The sequence below is a fragment of the Apodemus sylvaticus genome, chromosome 5 (genome assembly GCF_947179515.1).
Source record: "Apodemus sylvaticus chromosome 5, mApoSyl1.1, whole genome shotgun sequence".
NCBI classification, from domain to species: domain Eukaryota; kingdom Metazoa; phylum Chordata; class Mammalia; order Rodentia; family Muridae; genus Apodemus; species Apodemus sylvaticus.
The window spans coordinates 143,904,215-143,920,911 of record NC_067476.1 but is presented as its reverse complement, the minus strand read 5'-3'; the positions used below and the strand labels follow the sequence as shown (position 1 = coordinate 143,920,911).

General features: G+C 37.6%; 1 protein-coding gene across 4 annotated transcripts in view; it reads right to left on the bottom strand.

Annotated features, from left to right (window-relative positions):
* Ralgapb (Ral GTPase activating protein non-catalytic subunit beta) overlaps positions 1–16,697 on the bottom strand; it is a 90,622-nt gene that overhangs the window by 53,368 nt on the left and 20,557 nt on the right. For all 4 annotated transcript variants that reach the window (XM_052184158.1, XM_052184155.1, XM_052184156.1 and 1 more), the window contains 9 exons: positions 15,453–15,639; positions 12,925–13,056; positions 9,274–9,452; positions 8,798–8,946; positions 8,473–8,689; positions 4,891–5,092; positions 2,469–2,636; positions 1,949–2,063; positions 1,181–1,328 (listed from right to left, as the gene is read on the bottom strand). In XM_052184158.1, the coding sequence (XP_052040118.1) occupies positions 1,181–1,328; positions 1,949–2,063; positions 2,469–2,636; positions 4,891–5,092; positions 8,473–8,689; positions 8,798–8,946; positions 9,274–9,452; positions 12,925–13,056; positions 15,453–15,639 (1,497 nt within the window). The remainder of the gene's footprint in view (positions 1–1,180; positions 1,329–1,948; positions 2,064–2,468; positions 2,637–4,890; positions 5,093–8,472; positions 8,690–8,797; positions 8,947–9,273; positions 9,453–12,924; positions 13,057–15,452; positions 15,640–16,697) is intronic.

The window sequence follows — 16,697 nt, the reverse complement described above, 5'->3', positions numbered from 1 at the left end:
AGAAAAGGGAAATTTTGGTAAAATATTCCTGAAATTCTCTGAAGATTACAAATAAATACACTGACAGGTTAAAACAGGCAATGCTTTAAAAATCCCCATATTCTGATATGCCTTCCAAGGTTTTATCCTTTCATTTATGGGGCAGGGGTGGCTGCATACAAGCGCATGCCACAGCATATGTAGATGGTAAAGGACAACATTCAGGATTCAGTTCTCTCCTTCCAAGTTAGGGTCATTAGTTCTGTAAGGCAAGCACCTTTACCTCATTGAGCACTTTAACCCAATTTACTGCCAGTTTCCAAAAGTCTACCCTCCCCTGCAACCACCCCATCCCACCCCTCCAACCCCTGGACTGTACTAAACTTTTTGTATTCTTTTATTTCTGACAATTCCCTTCATGGGAACATTATTTTTTCTCTCTTTCTGGCTTAAAACATTTTTCTAACATGTAAAATCTGTGTGCAATTCTCAAGTACAAAATTTAAACAGCTGAATTCTCTTGCTTCTAGTTTTTTCCCTTGGCTTTTTTCTGTTTCTATAGCCACATCAACAGTAATGTGAAAAGGTGTGTTATCACCTGTTTCTTCAGCTCCTTGTCAAACTAACAACTTACCATTTACTACTGAGTCCTCCTCATTGACTAACATGCCACACCTCCCAACTACTCCCAAGTACTGAAAGGAAAAGGGCAGAGAAGGAGGAACATCGGGACAAAAGAGAAAAAGCGTAGACAAGACCACTAAATGCTCATCTTCGCTCATCTCCTTAAATCTTTTTTTAAAATTGTGTATTACATTTATTTATTTACTTACTTACTTGCTTACTTGGGGAGAGAAAGGCTATGTGCCTGCCATGGCATGTGTGTGGAGGTCAAAGGGCAGCTAAAGAGAGCCAGTTCTCTCCTCTCACCCTGTGGGACCTGGGGATTAAACTCAGGTCTGTGTCAGACTAGGAGAGTACACAATCTTTAACCACTGAATTATTTTACCAGATCCCCTTAGGCCTTTTTTTCTATAAAAAGCAAAAAAAGATGAAACCAAGAAACCTCTACTTCTGAATCAGAATAGTAACAGTTGCATTAGGCATGGGCTCCTCTCTCCTGTGTCTCTAGCATGCCTAGGATCATTAGTATCTGGGTTTCACTTAACAAAACACAAAACAAAACTGTCTGGACACAAACCTAGTATCATTTGGGTGTTATTGGGGTCCGTTTCTGTTTGCAAGGCACCTATTAGTATATTCACAAGTCTCAGCTTCAGGGACAGAAAAGTTATTGGTTTATCATAAGAAGAGCTGTCATCATTACTAAACTTTCCTTCTAGGACCACCTGGAGAAAAAAAAGAAAGAATATTTAACATCAGCTATTGTATATGATGCCCATTTAGAAAAGCAGGAGGAGACAAGAGGTGAACAGGCTAATGATCCAGGCTTCCAGTCTAACTGTAGTCAGACATCATGTGTTAGTCTATAACACATGAACAGTAAGCCATGACATATTGGCACTTCCAAAATCATAAATACTCAAACCAAAAAACCCTCATTAATTCATTAGAAATGTATCTTTTTAAATATTTGTTTATATACTGAATGTTGAGACAAGGTCTTACTGCATAGCCCTGGCTAGCTTCAAAGTCACAAAGCTCCTCCTGCCTCCACCTTCAAGTGCTAGGATTAAAAGCTTGTGTAGCCATGCAGGGCAAGAAAGACACTTTTTAAAAGTCCTGCTCCATTTTGTTAAAAGTGCAGTTTGACTTAAATTAGCATACAGAATACAAAAAAAATGTTAATAATGATGCTTAGCAGAATACCAGACAGAAGGGTTTTAAGTTTGCAACTAAATTGAGCTTCCTAGCAAGACTGTGGTGCATCATGGGGGTGGGGTGGGGAGACAGGGAATGGAGGGGAAGGAAGAGAAGACAGAAAAAGAAATAATTAAAGAAACATTACCTCAGATCTGACTGTGCCAAAATGATGAGGGAGGGGCAACAAAGAAAGCAGGATATTAATAGATGATCTTCTCAATTCTGTTGGATTTACATAGCTTTTGAATTTTGAGAGTTCTCTGCCAAAAAATTTAAAAAAAAAACTATTAGTATTTTTCAACTAAAGAGTATTTTTAGCTGCTTTCATATATACTATGCCACTTTTCCCACAACCCAAGCATTGTATATGTGAGAACTGCTTTGTTACACACTTACTGAATTAAAGCTAGAATTTAATTGAAAATGTAAGGCCTACTTTATATCAGTAGGATTTCAGGTCTGATCCATCTAGATCCATAGACATATGAGAACTGAAGGCACCTAGGGACTGGAGTGTTTGGATGCACTGTACTCAACCTAAGGGAGCCTAGGTCCCATTGGACTGTGAAGACAACTAGATAGAGTAAACTAGCAAACGGGAGGAGGCACCAAAACAAACCACACCAACCAGACAACTGACACAGTCATAGAGAGTGACAGCTTACCTGTCAGGCAAAATGGTTTCAAGAGCTGAAATAAAGTAAGGAACCACAACATCAATCCCTTTCAAGTCACAGCAGAACAAAGGAGGGGAGTTTAGAATAACGCTGGCCAACACAGGATGGCATACATAATCGTTTATCTGCAAACCTTGAATTAAAAGCATGTAAAATCTAGGAAAGCAAGAAAAAAAATTTTAAACAAAGTGCTGACCAAATGTTTCCAAATTATTAGCATTTTCTACATAGTTATCTGAAGAGCCTTTGTCCACTCTGCCCTCTAGTTTCTAAACTTTAATGAACTACTAGGAGTCAGCAATTCAACAATCATACAATCCATTATATTTTTTTTCAAAAAGTTTTAACTCTTTGTACATCAAATTACAGGTGTCTACAAATAAGATACCCACACCAAAATAAATATCTGAGTACTTATCAATCAATTGGTGGACCCAATTAATCAAATTCTAAAGTAGTAAAATTTTGTAGCATTCACAATCCTAAGAAACAGGTGAGTCTATCTTTTTCCTTCCTCCACTGCTTCTGAGGGGTTAGTGAGAAAAAGGAGCCCCAGCAGACTCTGTGCTTATCAGAGTATGGAGATCACACTAAGATACCCGTGAGGAATCCATCTGAGCATAGCTTCCTTTTCCTACAATCTCCAACTACAACCAAGTCACGCAGCATCTAGTACCCTGTTACTCAAGAGCAAGTATACTGCTCTACTCTTCTTATCACAAGATATTTCTTCCTTCTCTGCAAAACTCTTTCAAAACAATCTCCTCACTCACTGGTGCCTATTCAACTCATTTCAATCTATCTTCTGTAGATAGATTGAACTCAATTAAACAGGCACATAATATGCAGTTCTTGATAAATAGCCCCATGCCCTTGGAATGCAACACTGAAACGTAAATACATCATTTGTCCTCTCACAAGCTTGCTGAGTTTGTCACCTGACCTGTCACCCAGTCTTTTGAACTAGATAGAAAGCTCATGTCCATAACCTTCTCCCTTCCTGCTATTGATACAATTTGAAATAACTCTTCAGTCCAAGGTCTCCCTCAGAGAAATGGGCCCTCCTCGTGAGGAGTAAACTCCAACACCTATGTGATCTTCTCTCACAGCTATGTGTAGCTAGAGGAGAGGCAGACACCTAATTAATCAGATCTTCTTTCCCAAGACTCTCACATTTCAGAGATGCTAACTAACCCCAGTGGACTTCCAGACAAAGACTATGACAACTAGGAGCATAGAAACACATTGCAGTATAAGGAAAATGATCTGCAGAGAAGAATGAGCAGTTCTAGGAGACAGAAGCCCAGGAGGCAGGAGAGTTGTTCTGGACCCTGGACACTTTCCAGTCCCTGATTCCTACTTTTTATATGCTTTACTGTACTGCTTGACCTTAACTTTAAGTATCACTAGCATCTCATAATTTACTCACTTTGACTTAAACCAGATTTAAAGATAAGAGCCTATGGTAAAAACTGTTCTCACTAGTATATACCATGGTTCCCCTGACTTGTTTCAGACTTGGCCCTCTCTTTCCTAAGCACCTAGCGGTACAGTATCTCGGTGGTCTACCTGACTGTAACCCCACTTCAGTAACCATGTAAACAAGTAGTGAAAAAGAGCAAAGCAGAATCAAGAATTACAAATTTCCACCAAAGAATAACAAACCTGAAGTGCTATGGTAAGAACAGAGTGAAGAGAGAAATGAGAGAGCTAAATGCTACAAGGCACGAGTTGAATAATCAACCCAAGATGAAAGGAGAGGCAAATGATGCCTAGGCCTTGGTCTGAGCAGCTGAATGGATGACAGAGGCATTCACAGATGTGGAAGCCAGAGATTTGGAAAAGATTATCCTACCCGACCTCACAACAGTCTAAACACTACCCATCTTTCCTAAATCCAGTATAAACATCTAATAATAATATTCAGAACTCTTTCCTGAATCCTCTAGGCTAAGTATGAGCTGCTCTTTCCTCCAAACATTCAAAACCATTATGTCTCTCTCCTACCAACTTGTGCTTCCTATTACATGACTGTAATTTTGCTTGAATCTCTTCAGCACAGTCATTAAACTCCTTGGAGTAAAGATTCACAGCTGACTTATTTCTGGACTGTACACAGAACCTAGCATTGTCCCAAAAATCTATTAACAAACTATTGTGGGTACTTCCAAATCTCTCCAGAATTTACAAATGACAGAATAAATAATAACTCTAGAATAGATCTTAAAAAGTCTTTACCAGATCTAATGAGGCAGGTAAAATAGAATTCAAGCAGTTTTCAATTACATAAAGACACTAGCAAGTATTTCAGACCAACAATGGCTTACTGATTTAGCCTACAAAGCCATGCCACAATAGTATTTCACCATCAAATGATATAAATGCAAAATAAACAAAAAAGTTCTAAAACCTGGATAAATAAGCTGGCAGAATCTCTTCTCCAGTCTTCTTGCTACAAAAAATTCTACATAATGTCCCACAAGCCTCAGCTCTTCCTGCTTCATAGTTATCAGGAAATTCACTTGCATCAAACACAGGATTGGAAACCATGGTGTCTGTTGACATTTGGGACCCTTTCCGTCGAAACTCCATGCTAGCTTGTGTTGCAATGGCTGGGGAGAAAAAAGGAGCAATTTATTATTGTTATCAAAATGCCAAATAGGCTCATGGGACCCTGGACACAAAGATCAAATGTTGGTGTCATTACATAACTACTTCAATAGAATCCAATAATGCTTTGGTTAGCAACTATGTCATAATTTATTTTTTAAAGGGCTCTCTGATATCTTCTTTGAAATAGCAGCTAATTTACAATAACACTGTGAACAGATTCTACAAAAATTATTTTTTTTCATTGAATTTCTGGTCAGAAGACTATAATTGTATATACATCTGCATACAGATAATATACAGAATTTGCCTTTTCTATTATTTATTTTCTGGGGTTTTTTTTTCCTCCTTCTATAGAATGATGCTTAACCATGAAGAAAAGTAGCAATTAAAATTTATACAATTAACGCAAATGGACAAAGTAATTAAGAGGGCAAGTGCATGCCAGTTTGAGTACTTTATGACATGACAAGGTAAGGATAAGAACTGAGTAAAGAAGGCAAAGAGGGCATTCCCACCACCCTCCCAGCTCCAAAGCACACACCAAAGAGCTGCCCAACCAAGCAAATGAGAATGAATTTTAACAACCACAGACAGCAGCAAACTTGAGGTTGGTAAATCAGAAAATTGGGCTGGTAAGGAGGATTATCATGGTCATTCGTTGTCAACAAAACAGAAGCCCTTCGAAAGTTGCTTTTAACAAAAGATTTCATAGCACACAGATCACTCTGAAATCTTTTATTACTCTACATAAAATATTTAAATTGTTTTGTAATGATAGGAGGCTTAATAGATGCAGAGTCAAGCATAAATCTTTATGCAACTTCCCATGAGCCATTTTAGTCCTGAATAAACTATCCAGCAATAATACATTTGGAAAACACTCCATGCAGAATGCATACAAATCAAACACTAAATCTGTATAAAAATAAGCTTAAAGCTAAAAAAAAAAAAAAAAAAGAAAGAAAGAAAGAAAGAAAAAAAAGCCAAAACACAGTTAGTGCAAAGTCCTGGAATTCATGACATGACCAGACTAGTATACAGAAATAATGGGATTGATTCAGGCAGATTAATTTGCTTTTGCCAACAATCTTCCCCATTCAAAACACAGAAAAAATAGTTTTCTTCCCAAGTGCAAAAACTACAATAGACAATGACAATCAAAAATTTTAATGGAATTATGGAAAAAATAAAAACATGACTGCGATTAAGGAGAAGCTTCTGGTTCCTACTTACAAGATTTATAAGAAAGAAGAATTTGGATAAAAGATGCTGCAAGATAATAGAAATAAATGGAAACAAATCAAAGGACAGCAGTAATTATAAAATACTTTAAAGATGGTGAAATTTTACAATAAATTAAGAAGCTTTTTAGCTTTTTCAAAGTTAGATTTAAAGCTTTACGATACCACAAGCTAATTCAAAAACATAGGAAATTGTGCATTCAGGTCCGAAATTATGATTTTTTTGTATCATGCAAAACAATGAACAAAGAAAATTACATAGCTACAAAGAATTAAGGTTTTGAACTGCCCATAACGTGCATTAAAGTTTTTAGTTTATTAACCCTTCCCAGCTCAATGTTATTTTTACAAAGCACAGTGCATGAGGTAAACTAAAAGCTAAGAATTCAAAGAAGCAAATAGTTGAGTTAAAGGTGAACTGCATGGCAGAATTCCTTGATGGCAGCCAGTACTTAGAAAACACATGATACCCCCAATCCGTGGCGCCTCCCATCCAAGACTTCAAGACTGGCACCCAAGAACACTCTAAACCCACTTTAACTATCCGGACACCTCACATCTCCTGGGTAATGTAACAGCCTTCAGAATCCTGGCCATGATAGGAGGCGTGGCTCTCACTTGTGAGCCAAGCAGAAGGTGAGCAATGGAGGAACAGTGGTGTGCTGCTCATTCATCACTTCAATTCTGGCTCTACCTTCTAGTGCAGTGAGCGAACAAAGCTGTTAAACTCTCCAGAGACAGAAAGCTCTAGATTCACATTGTACAAGCCTTCCACAAAGCAGCAGATTGAGCCATGCTAGATTCAAAGATGTCAAGGCCAACAGCTTCTCAACAGTTAATTTATATCGTAAGAATTATACCTTATCAAAATAAATTAAATAAAAGGTTGATTGACTCTGGATATTAACATATAAATTAATAAACATGGTTCAGAAAACTCAAATATATGGCATATGACATAATGAAAATATATCCATGAATGGTTTTAAAAAACTTTCACTTACTCAAGCTCATGAATAAAACTGTAATGAAGAAATGGTAAAATATAAAGTACCTGAATTTAAACAAACTAAAGCAAGCAAAAGAATTTCTAACTCACTCATGCAGCCTCATATCCCATAACATCTTCACACTTAAGACTTTTCTAAATTATTTAAAAGATTCATAAGAATATCCAAAATAATTATATTTATAAACTACTCATAGTAGTTGTGAATAGTTGTGAATGAGCTTCTAAGAAAAAAACAGAATCCCTTTTGAACACTGTTAACTTTATCCCTGGATTCAAAACTCTTCCAGGAAAATAATACTATGAGAAAATAATACTATCAGACATCTTTTTACCTCAGTCTGTCCCCAATGCCTGTAAAAAAGTACTTTTCAGAAAACAACTAATACACTCATTAATACATAAACATGATACCTGGCACACATTAACAGCGCTCAATAAATGCCAGCCATTATTACTAATCAACTGTGCAAGACAGATGATGACCAATCAAAACATTCTGCACTACCTCACCACCCATCTGGCACTTGCATCAAGAGTACTGGTAACAAATCCAATTTCATTTTAGACAATTTCATTCTATAGTAAAATCTCATAAAGATACTAGGGTCGGTTTGTAGAATTGTAGAATACTCTACAATTCTTACAAAGTTACAGAGCAGATCATATTTTCTCTAAACTAAAACCTGAGATGTTAGGGTCTACCCCAAAGCAAAAAGAAAATTCCTGGTATTTACATGTATTGATGAAAAATCTAAGAAAACATTTCAATGAGTGAATTTTCACTCAAAATCTTTAATTATTCATATATCTATTATCATCCTGGCTGACATAAAGAGAATTTCCAGGTCACCTACAAAATGGAATTTGATTCAACAGAAAGTGACTAACCTTAAGTGTCCCTAATAAAACCAGACAAAAGCTAAACTTCATAAAATACACATTAAAAAGGATAGATAAGAAAGCTTCACATGATTCTATTGGTTCAGCTGGAAGGGGTTAAGCACAGCATATTGTTTGGTTAGAAACAGGGTGCTTTTCAAGATCTGTATTAATCTTGCAGGTAGGAAAGACTAAAAAGAAAGAAACAGAAAGGGGATAATGACTTCATGTTTCTGGGCATATTTACCAGTCATGCTGCTGTCTCTGTTTATTCCATTATGAAGTTTACAGTGAACAAATGCTGCATCGAATAACCACGATCCAAAGAGATTCAAGATGCTGTTAACCTTTGGTCTTCGGGGGGCAGGCAGCGGCCTGGGTTCTGAACTAGTCTGATTTGGACTGGACAGAGGAGAAGTGGAGGATGCCTGGTGCTGGACTTTTGAGGTGTGAGCAGTAGTAACCTACGAGACGAATACAAGTAAGTGTCCACAGACATGAAAAGTTTGAGAAAATTAAAGTTGTAGGACTTAACCTCCATAAAACAAAACAACAATGCTGAACGTTCTTACTGTACTTGTCTTCATTGTGGCCTTGTTCACGGTAACAGCCCGGTGCCTCCGGTTATGTGGTGGTGTGGTGTTCACAGCAGCACTCTGGGGCATACTTAATCTGTTCACAGGTGTTGGGGGAGCACTGTCTGATCGAGGTCGAGAAATGCCTTAAGAAAAAAAAAGTTTTGTTTTTGTTTTAAGAAAAACAGCTGCCCCATGATCCATCCAGCCTTTCTTCCTAAGTAGTAGAACTTATTTCAGTTGGATAGGAACCCAGAAGAAATGACTATCTCTTTTTCTTGGTACTTTTGTTTGATTTGCAGAAAGACAGTAGTTTTCTAGCTATCACAATTTGCTGAAAATAAATTTTCCTAGGTCATTATTTGCCAAGTTTGTTCCTCTGTCTCTGGGCTTCCCTATGAAGATCCAGCATTAAATTATAGAATATCTACCCACAGCTCTTCAAACACCTAAGAAACATACACAAAATTCACCTAAGAATGCATCCACCAGACAGCTGATTCCACGCATGGCACGAAAGAATATCTGAGGCAGATGTTTAAGGCAGGGGTACTGGCTCAGCTCCTGTGGCATCCCGCTCACATTCAGGAACTGTTCCTGAAACTTGGGGGTTGAGCTTATAACGGCTGGGTTACTCAGATCCACGGGATTACTATTGAAAAGGAAAAAGAATTAATTATACTTAATTATACACTTAGAGATGTTTATAGCAATAAAAAAATGCACGCAATCCAATTTAAGAATTAGGACTATTCCTGATGGTAGTGCACACCTTCAGTCCCACCATTCAGTGGGCAGAGGGAAGCAGATCCCTCTGACTTTCTCCTCTATATAGTGAGTTAACCCCAGACAACCGACACCATCTAGCAAGACACTGTCTCAAAAACAAACAAATAAACAACAAAAAAGAACAGGACTGCTTGTGCCTGTATCTTTAGTGTGGAGGAGACTGACTTTATTTGATGAGCTAGGGACTCAAACTTGAATGTTTCTATATATGCTTGCATGTTTAATTGCTTTTTAAATAATGGTTAATTCTTTGAGAATTTAATACAATGTTTTGGTTTATGTGTTTCTTGAGACAGAGTCTCATTATGTAGCTCTGACTAGTCTGGAGTTGGCTATGCAGATAATACTGGCCTTGAACTCAGATATCCAATTCTGTCTGCCTTCTATACTCTGCCTACCTACCTCTTCCTCCCAATTGCTGGGTTTAAAGGTATAAGCAATGATATCTAGCTTGCTCTTTTTTAAAAAACAAAATAAAGAAAAAGCAAGAACCTACTTTCTTCATAGAATGAGAAGCAAGCTAGACTAGAAAGTTTTAATTTTTAAGAAATGTTTTCACCCAGCATCATGGCTATGTCTTTAATCCCAGATCCTAGGAGGCAAAGGCAGGCAAATCTCTGAGTTCCAGGCCAGCCTGGTCTACAAAGCTGTTACACAGAGAAACCCTGTCTAAAACAAAGGAGGAGGAGGAGGTTTTTTTTGTTTTGTTTTGTTTTGTTTTAATGTTTGGAACTAAGTAATAAAAAGTCAACAAGAATTTCATGAAGAAATTTTTAATATAAACATCTGTCCATATGTATGGACTTACCAACAAATGCAAGGACAACATTTGAGAATAGCATCAGTAAAAAAAATCAATCGGAACCTTGTTTTTTCCAGGAAAAAGATGACGCTACTATACTAGACCAGATTCTGTTTATACTCCACATCACATTCAGCCCTCTTCCCAGGAAATTTGCCAAAGGACACAATGGCCCCTTCTGAGTAATCCTCATAGCCCTGCTTCTAACCCACCAACAGCTCACTTAAATAAAAACATAAAATGTATCCAAAAAGAATCCATCCAAATGTCTGTGAGAAAATCCATAACCACTTTAGCCTAATTAACAAAAATAATTTGACCTAATATGTCTCTTTTGAGGGAAAGTCCCAGTAACCTAAAAGAGCAGTGCTCACAGCTGTTCCTGATACTAAATCACATATGCCTGAAAGGCAAGGGAAAAGAAACAAGGAAACAGTCTACCAGAGAGATAGAATGTATGTACAAGACAAGAAAGCTGAGATAGTGCCAGGCAGTTGTGGTACATGCCTTTAATCCCAGCACTTGGACAGCAGAGGCAGGCGGATTTCTGAGTTCAAGACCAGCCTGGTCTACAGAGTGAGTTCCAGGACAGGCAGGGCTACACAGAGGAACCCTGTCTCAAAGAAAAAAAGAAAAAGAAAAAGAAAAAGAAAGCTGAGATAGAGAAAGCCAAGTGTCAAGGCTTCACCTTTCCCAACTGCTTCTGAAGAGTTTAATGAGGGCTCTCCATGGATTCACAGTGACCTCCCCTCACAATGGTGGCAATAGTGTGTGTGTGTGTGTGTGGGTAAGCAGAGCAAACATTTGCATACCCAGGTTTCTATTATTTATAATAACAAATTCTGACTAAAACACCAGTATTATTCCAAGAACAAAGATAAAGCCTAAGATATGAATTAGGAATGAAAAAAATTAAAAAGTGTTAGGCAACAAGATTTTAATTTAAAAAACTTTGTAAACAGAGTCTTATACTGAGGTTATAGACTAGCATGAAACTCATTACATATCCCATATTGGGCTTAAATTTATGATCCTCCTGCCTCATATAAGAATATAGTAATATAACAAAGGGGAGAGTCCTACTATCTTAGCAATACTTGCAAATAATGATATAAGAAATAGACCGGGTGGTGGTGCCACATGCCTTTAATCCCAGCACTTGGGAGGCAGAGGCAGGTGGATTTCTGAGTTCAAGACCAGCCTGGTCTACAAAGTGAGTTCCAGGAAAGCCAGGGCTACACAGAGAAACCCTGTCTCGAAAAAAAACAAACACACACACATACAAAAAAAAAAAAGAAAAGAATTATACAAATTTTGTGGATAAAACATTTCTGTTTGCATGTAAGACTCTTAAAAGAGGGGCTTCAGCTGGGTGGTGGTGGCACACACCTGTAATCCCAGCACTCTGGGAGGCAGAGGCAGGCGGATTTCTGAGTTCTTGAGGCCAGCCTGGTCTACAGAGTGAGTTCCAGGACAGCCAGGACTATACAGAGAAATCCTGTCTCGGAAAAAACCAAATCCAAAAAAAAAAAGAGGGGCTTCAGGGTAACAGTGGCTCAAATTCAGTGCTGAGGAAGTGTAAGGCCAGTAGGTTCAAGGCTAGTCTGAGCTACAGAGCAAAGCTTTGTTTAAAATAATAAACCAATAAAGGAGTAGAATATGTCTAAGTGGTAGACTACATGCTTACATGTACAAATTCAAGTTCAATTCCTAGCACCAAATAAAACATTTGAATGGGGCTGGAGAGATGACTTAGGGGTTAAGAGTGTACCCTGCTCTTCCAGAAAACTCGAGGCTGGTTCCCAACATCCACATCCAGTGACTCACAACCTCCTATAATTCCAGTCTCATGGATATGGTGTTCTCTTTTGCCACTTAAGGGTACCCAAATACACAGCATACACTCACACAGAGAGATACACATACATACCAATAAAAAAAATGTTTTTTTTATTTTAAAATTGGATCCTGAGGCTGGAGAGATAGCTCAGTGGTTAAGAGCAATGGCTGCTCTTCCAGAGGTCCTGAGTTCAATTCCCAGCAACCACATGGTGGCTCACAACCATCTGTAATGGGATCTGATGCCCTTTTCTGGCTTATCTGAAGAGAGTGACAGTGTACTCAAATATATATATATATAAAGTAAATAAATCTTTAAAATTAGATCCTAAGAACCACAGTTCTTACATTTTGTAGGTTACCTTTTTCTACTTTTCTTTTCCTCCTCTGTTCCCTTTCTAAAAATTTTATTTTATTGAGCCAATGAAATGGCTAATAGACTGATGATAGAGAAAGGAGCTCAATTCCCCAAAGAATGTGAGAAAATCCTGGAAGAAACATCATCATCTAAGATGCAGTAACAAGCAAAAAAACAAATTCCTAAAGAAGGCAGCCAAAACCAGCTGAGGGCAACTGGAGCACCCTGGAATGGATAGACAGGAGACAGATGCATGATGCAGACATGCACGCTCCGTCCAGTGGACTGCGCTTAGCACACATATTGCACTCCAGCAGAAGCACAGGGGGGAAATACCTTAGCATATGTAAAAATCGAAACCATGTTTGTGCAATACACTCATTGTCCATTTCTGGAGGGATCAGATTGGCATCTTCATCAGGAACTTTAAACGGAGGAAATGAAGGACCGTATGTAAAGCGGAGCAATCTGGAAAAGAAAAGCACACACTACTAAGTCCAGTTCTGTCTTTCAGGTTTTGTCTTCTTTTTCTTTTGATGGTATTGAAGACTGTACCTAGACCTCGCACATTCAAGCAAGTGAGCTTTATCCTAGCCTATTTAACTTTTTATTTTGAAACAAGATCTCACTAAATTGCAGAGGCTGGCTATGAACTTCTGATCCTACTAACAAAGCTTATAGTCTTTATATAACACCAGGTCCAGCTACCAAGTCCATTATCAACAAATTAAACAAACATTCAAGGATTATACAAGAAAACAGATTAAACATGCCTTAACATAAAAATAACTTTTATTCTCTTGCTCTAATTGTCATTTCTAAGGCTTACTGCCTCAGTCTTTTAACCCAGGCCTAGTCCTGGAAGCTTCTAGCCTCTGTACAATCTTATCTAAGCCTAGAATGTTTTCAGCCTCTGAGACTTACTGCTGAATAAGCTCACTCCTTCTGGAACTCTGGATGGTCAACTCAGCTGTTTTGGCTCAAAACTCATCTCCAGGCTGACTAGTTCAATATGGCTTCTCTCATTTCTCACTGAATTATTCTACTTGGGTTCATACTAACTTTGGCAAGATATTCTCTAATCTTCTGGCTCATTCTCATTCTCTGACTTATTCTGTCTTCACCTGTCACTAGCTTGTTCTCTCTCTGCAACCTGCCTTTATACAACTGTCTCTGTAAAACTGTCTCCCCTCTCCACATTGCTGTCTCTTAAGTAGCCTCTCTTTTCTCTCTCTATTCCTATGAGAGCTGGGCATATCCTATTCTGTCAAATCTTTTTCTGATTCATCACTTTGTCTGCCACACAATTAAACATCACTTGCAAATATGGGTGCTTCCTTCTACAAACTAACTTTACTTTCATTGCTTGGATTAAAGGTGTATACTAAGGACATATCTGTATTCCAGCCAAAGGAATTAAGGTGTGTGCTAAAGCTGTGCTATACTACAACTAGAAACAAGTTTTCCCAGTAAACAACACAATCTCAGAGTTCACAGTGTGATCAACTATCCTGTAACACCTTACCTAAGTAAAAAAGCTATATGAAAACTCTGATTTGTAAAAACAAACTGCAAGGAATTTCAAGATTTTTTTTTTAAAGTTTAAAGTTGTATGTGAAATATTCAAACTATTTAAGTTAACTTATTTATAAAACTTTCAAATAATAAATTGTGTATTTTATTATATTAGGTATTTGTATTTATTATATATTAATAAATTATGTATTATTGTTGTGTATATGTATTATATATACCTATATAATTACATTATTAAACATGAAAGTAACATATACATTATTTCTTTCCTTTTTTGTTTGGTTGGATGGTTTTAATTTTTGTGTTTATTTTGAGGCAGTCTTAACATGTAGTTCTGGCTAGCATGGAACTCACCTTGAAACCAGGTTGGCAATAATCTCACTACACACACCAGGCTGGCCTCAAACTCAGAGATCTGCCTACTCCTTCCTCCTGAACACTGGGATTAAAGGTGTATGCCACCACACCCAGCTTCCTATAATTTTTTAAAAAGTAGCACCACTGTAAATCCTTCAATAAAACTAAGGTATAATTTGTTTATAACAACTTTACGTGAGGCTCAGAATTTAGTATGTATGTTCAGAATATAGTACATTTTTATGATGTACCATAAAAGTTAACTGAATTCAACAACTTATTTACTAACAGTAATATTCTGCACGTGTTGGGGCTTTTCAAAGCCACTAGGGATCATATTCTAATAAAGCAATCAAAATATATATAAAATTATATAAAGCATCCCTTCAACAAAATTTCTAAAGCATATTTTTATCAAAATAGAAATTATTAAATTATTTAAGACTATAAAGTTACTAAAATGTTACTCAAGAATTATTTACAAATAAATACATGTAATTAAAATGACTTGGATCGGACATCAAACAGAAACACCTGTTATCTCAAACTTGTTTTGTTTTTAATTAAGCAGGAACTAAATGGGGGAAAGTACAGCGGAAAACAGTTTTAAATGATGGGATATTATTCTGCATTTCCAATTTTGCTATTATCAGAACATATGGCTTTTATAATCAAAACTAATTAAAAGAAGACATAGTTCTTTAGCCATCATTATGATATAACATGCATGGAGAGGTCAAAGGATAACTCTCCTTTTGCCTTTACATGGGTTCTGGGGAAAAACTCAGACTGTCAGGCTTGCATGGCAAGAACATCTACCATGAGCCATCCCCCTGACTTTACTTCTTTTAAATTGGTGCAGTCCATAAAGTACAATAATGAAGGATCCAGACCTTTCAAAATATATTCCATGAACTGCTCAAAGACAGAACCAGAAACGAGCCAGATGGATGAGGAAGACACTGACTTACCTGGAGGTCAGTGCACAGATGGCCTTGCTCCACTGCTCTACCACTGCAGGGTGGTGCCTCCAGTTAGCCACCATCTCCTTGGCTGTCTTCCAATACGGAGGTGTTGGGAAGCACCTGGTGCAAGCTAGTAACCAAACTTCAAAGAGAACACCAATCAGCTTCTCTGCTAGGTTCTCAGCAATGCCACCTAGGCAAGGAAAAAAAGAACATAACTTGGCATGCTTATTTTTAAAGTAGAGTCTTTCACTCATTTTATTGGAAAACTGGTCAAAAGTTAAATAGTTGTAATGTTAGTAAGAATTTTTCAAATTTGTGATTTTTAGGAGGAAGTGCCTATAAAGGAATCATAGAGAGCATCAATGAATCACTTTTTGAGAATTTTCAAACTGCCCTGCTAATTTTTTTAGTACAGATCTTAAGGTTCTAGCTAGGGACAAAAAGGAAAGAAAGAAAAAGATGGATACCAACAGTGAGCGACCACTATAAATCACCTTCTGTGCCAAGCAGTTCACACGTGGCCTCACATAACCCTCTCATTTATTTCTTCAGGACAGGTATTTGTAAATACCTGTTAGGTTTTGTTTAAAGACATGGCCCTGTCATGTAACTCAAGTTAACCTGGAACTATGTAGTAAAGTGTAACCCTGATCTTCTAATGCCAGTATGTTTCCACTCCACCTAGCCAATAAAAAAGAACTCAGAACAAATACTGAGGTCTTCCTGACTCCAAAGTATGCAAGAAAATGCTCCAGGTGCTTAAAGCTGCCCTTCAGTGAAGAAAAACAAAGAGAAAGCTAAGCACTAGGACCAGATTAGACCAAACCTTAAAACAGAAGACAAAACTGTCCTTCTAGTCAAAGTCCTGAAACCAGAAGGGGCAGTGGACATGCACAGCTCAAGAAAACAGAGTTAGACTAGAAGGGAAAGTAATTGGAATGTGCAAACAAGCAAAATCAAAGTTCCAATAATAAAGAGCCCAAGGAGGGGACAAGTTGCCTGATTCCCACTGCTGAGTCAGTCACTAGCATGGAGAACAATAGCAGAAAGCCAAGGAAATCAGCGCTTTGACTGGCAAGTTATTTTCAGTTCCTATCAAAGTCCTTTCCCAATTTACAATTCCATGAGTCCTTCCAGACATTCCTCGGTCAGTGCATCTATCTGACAGCACAAGCATGCTAGAATACACAGAGAATAAGAGCAGACCCTGGAACTCAATTATCAACTTATACTTTATGTACGTTCTGC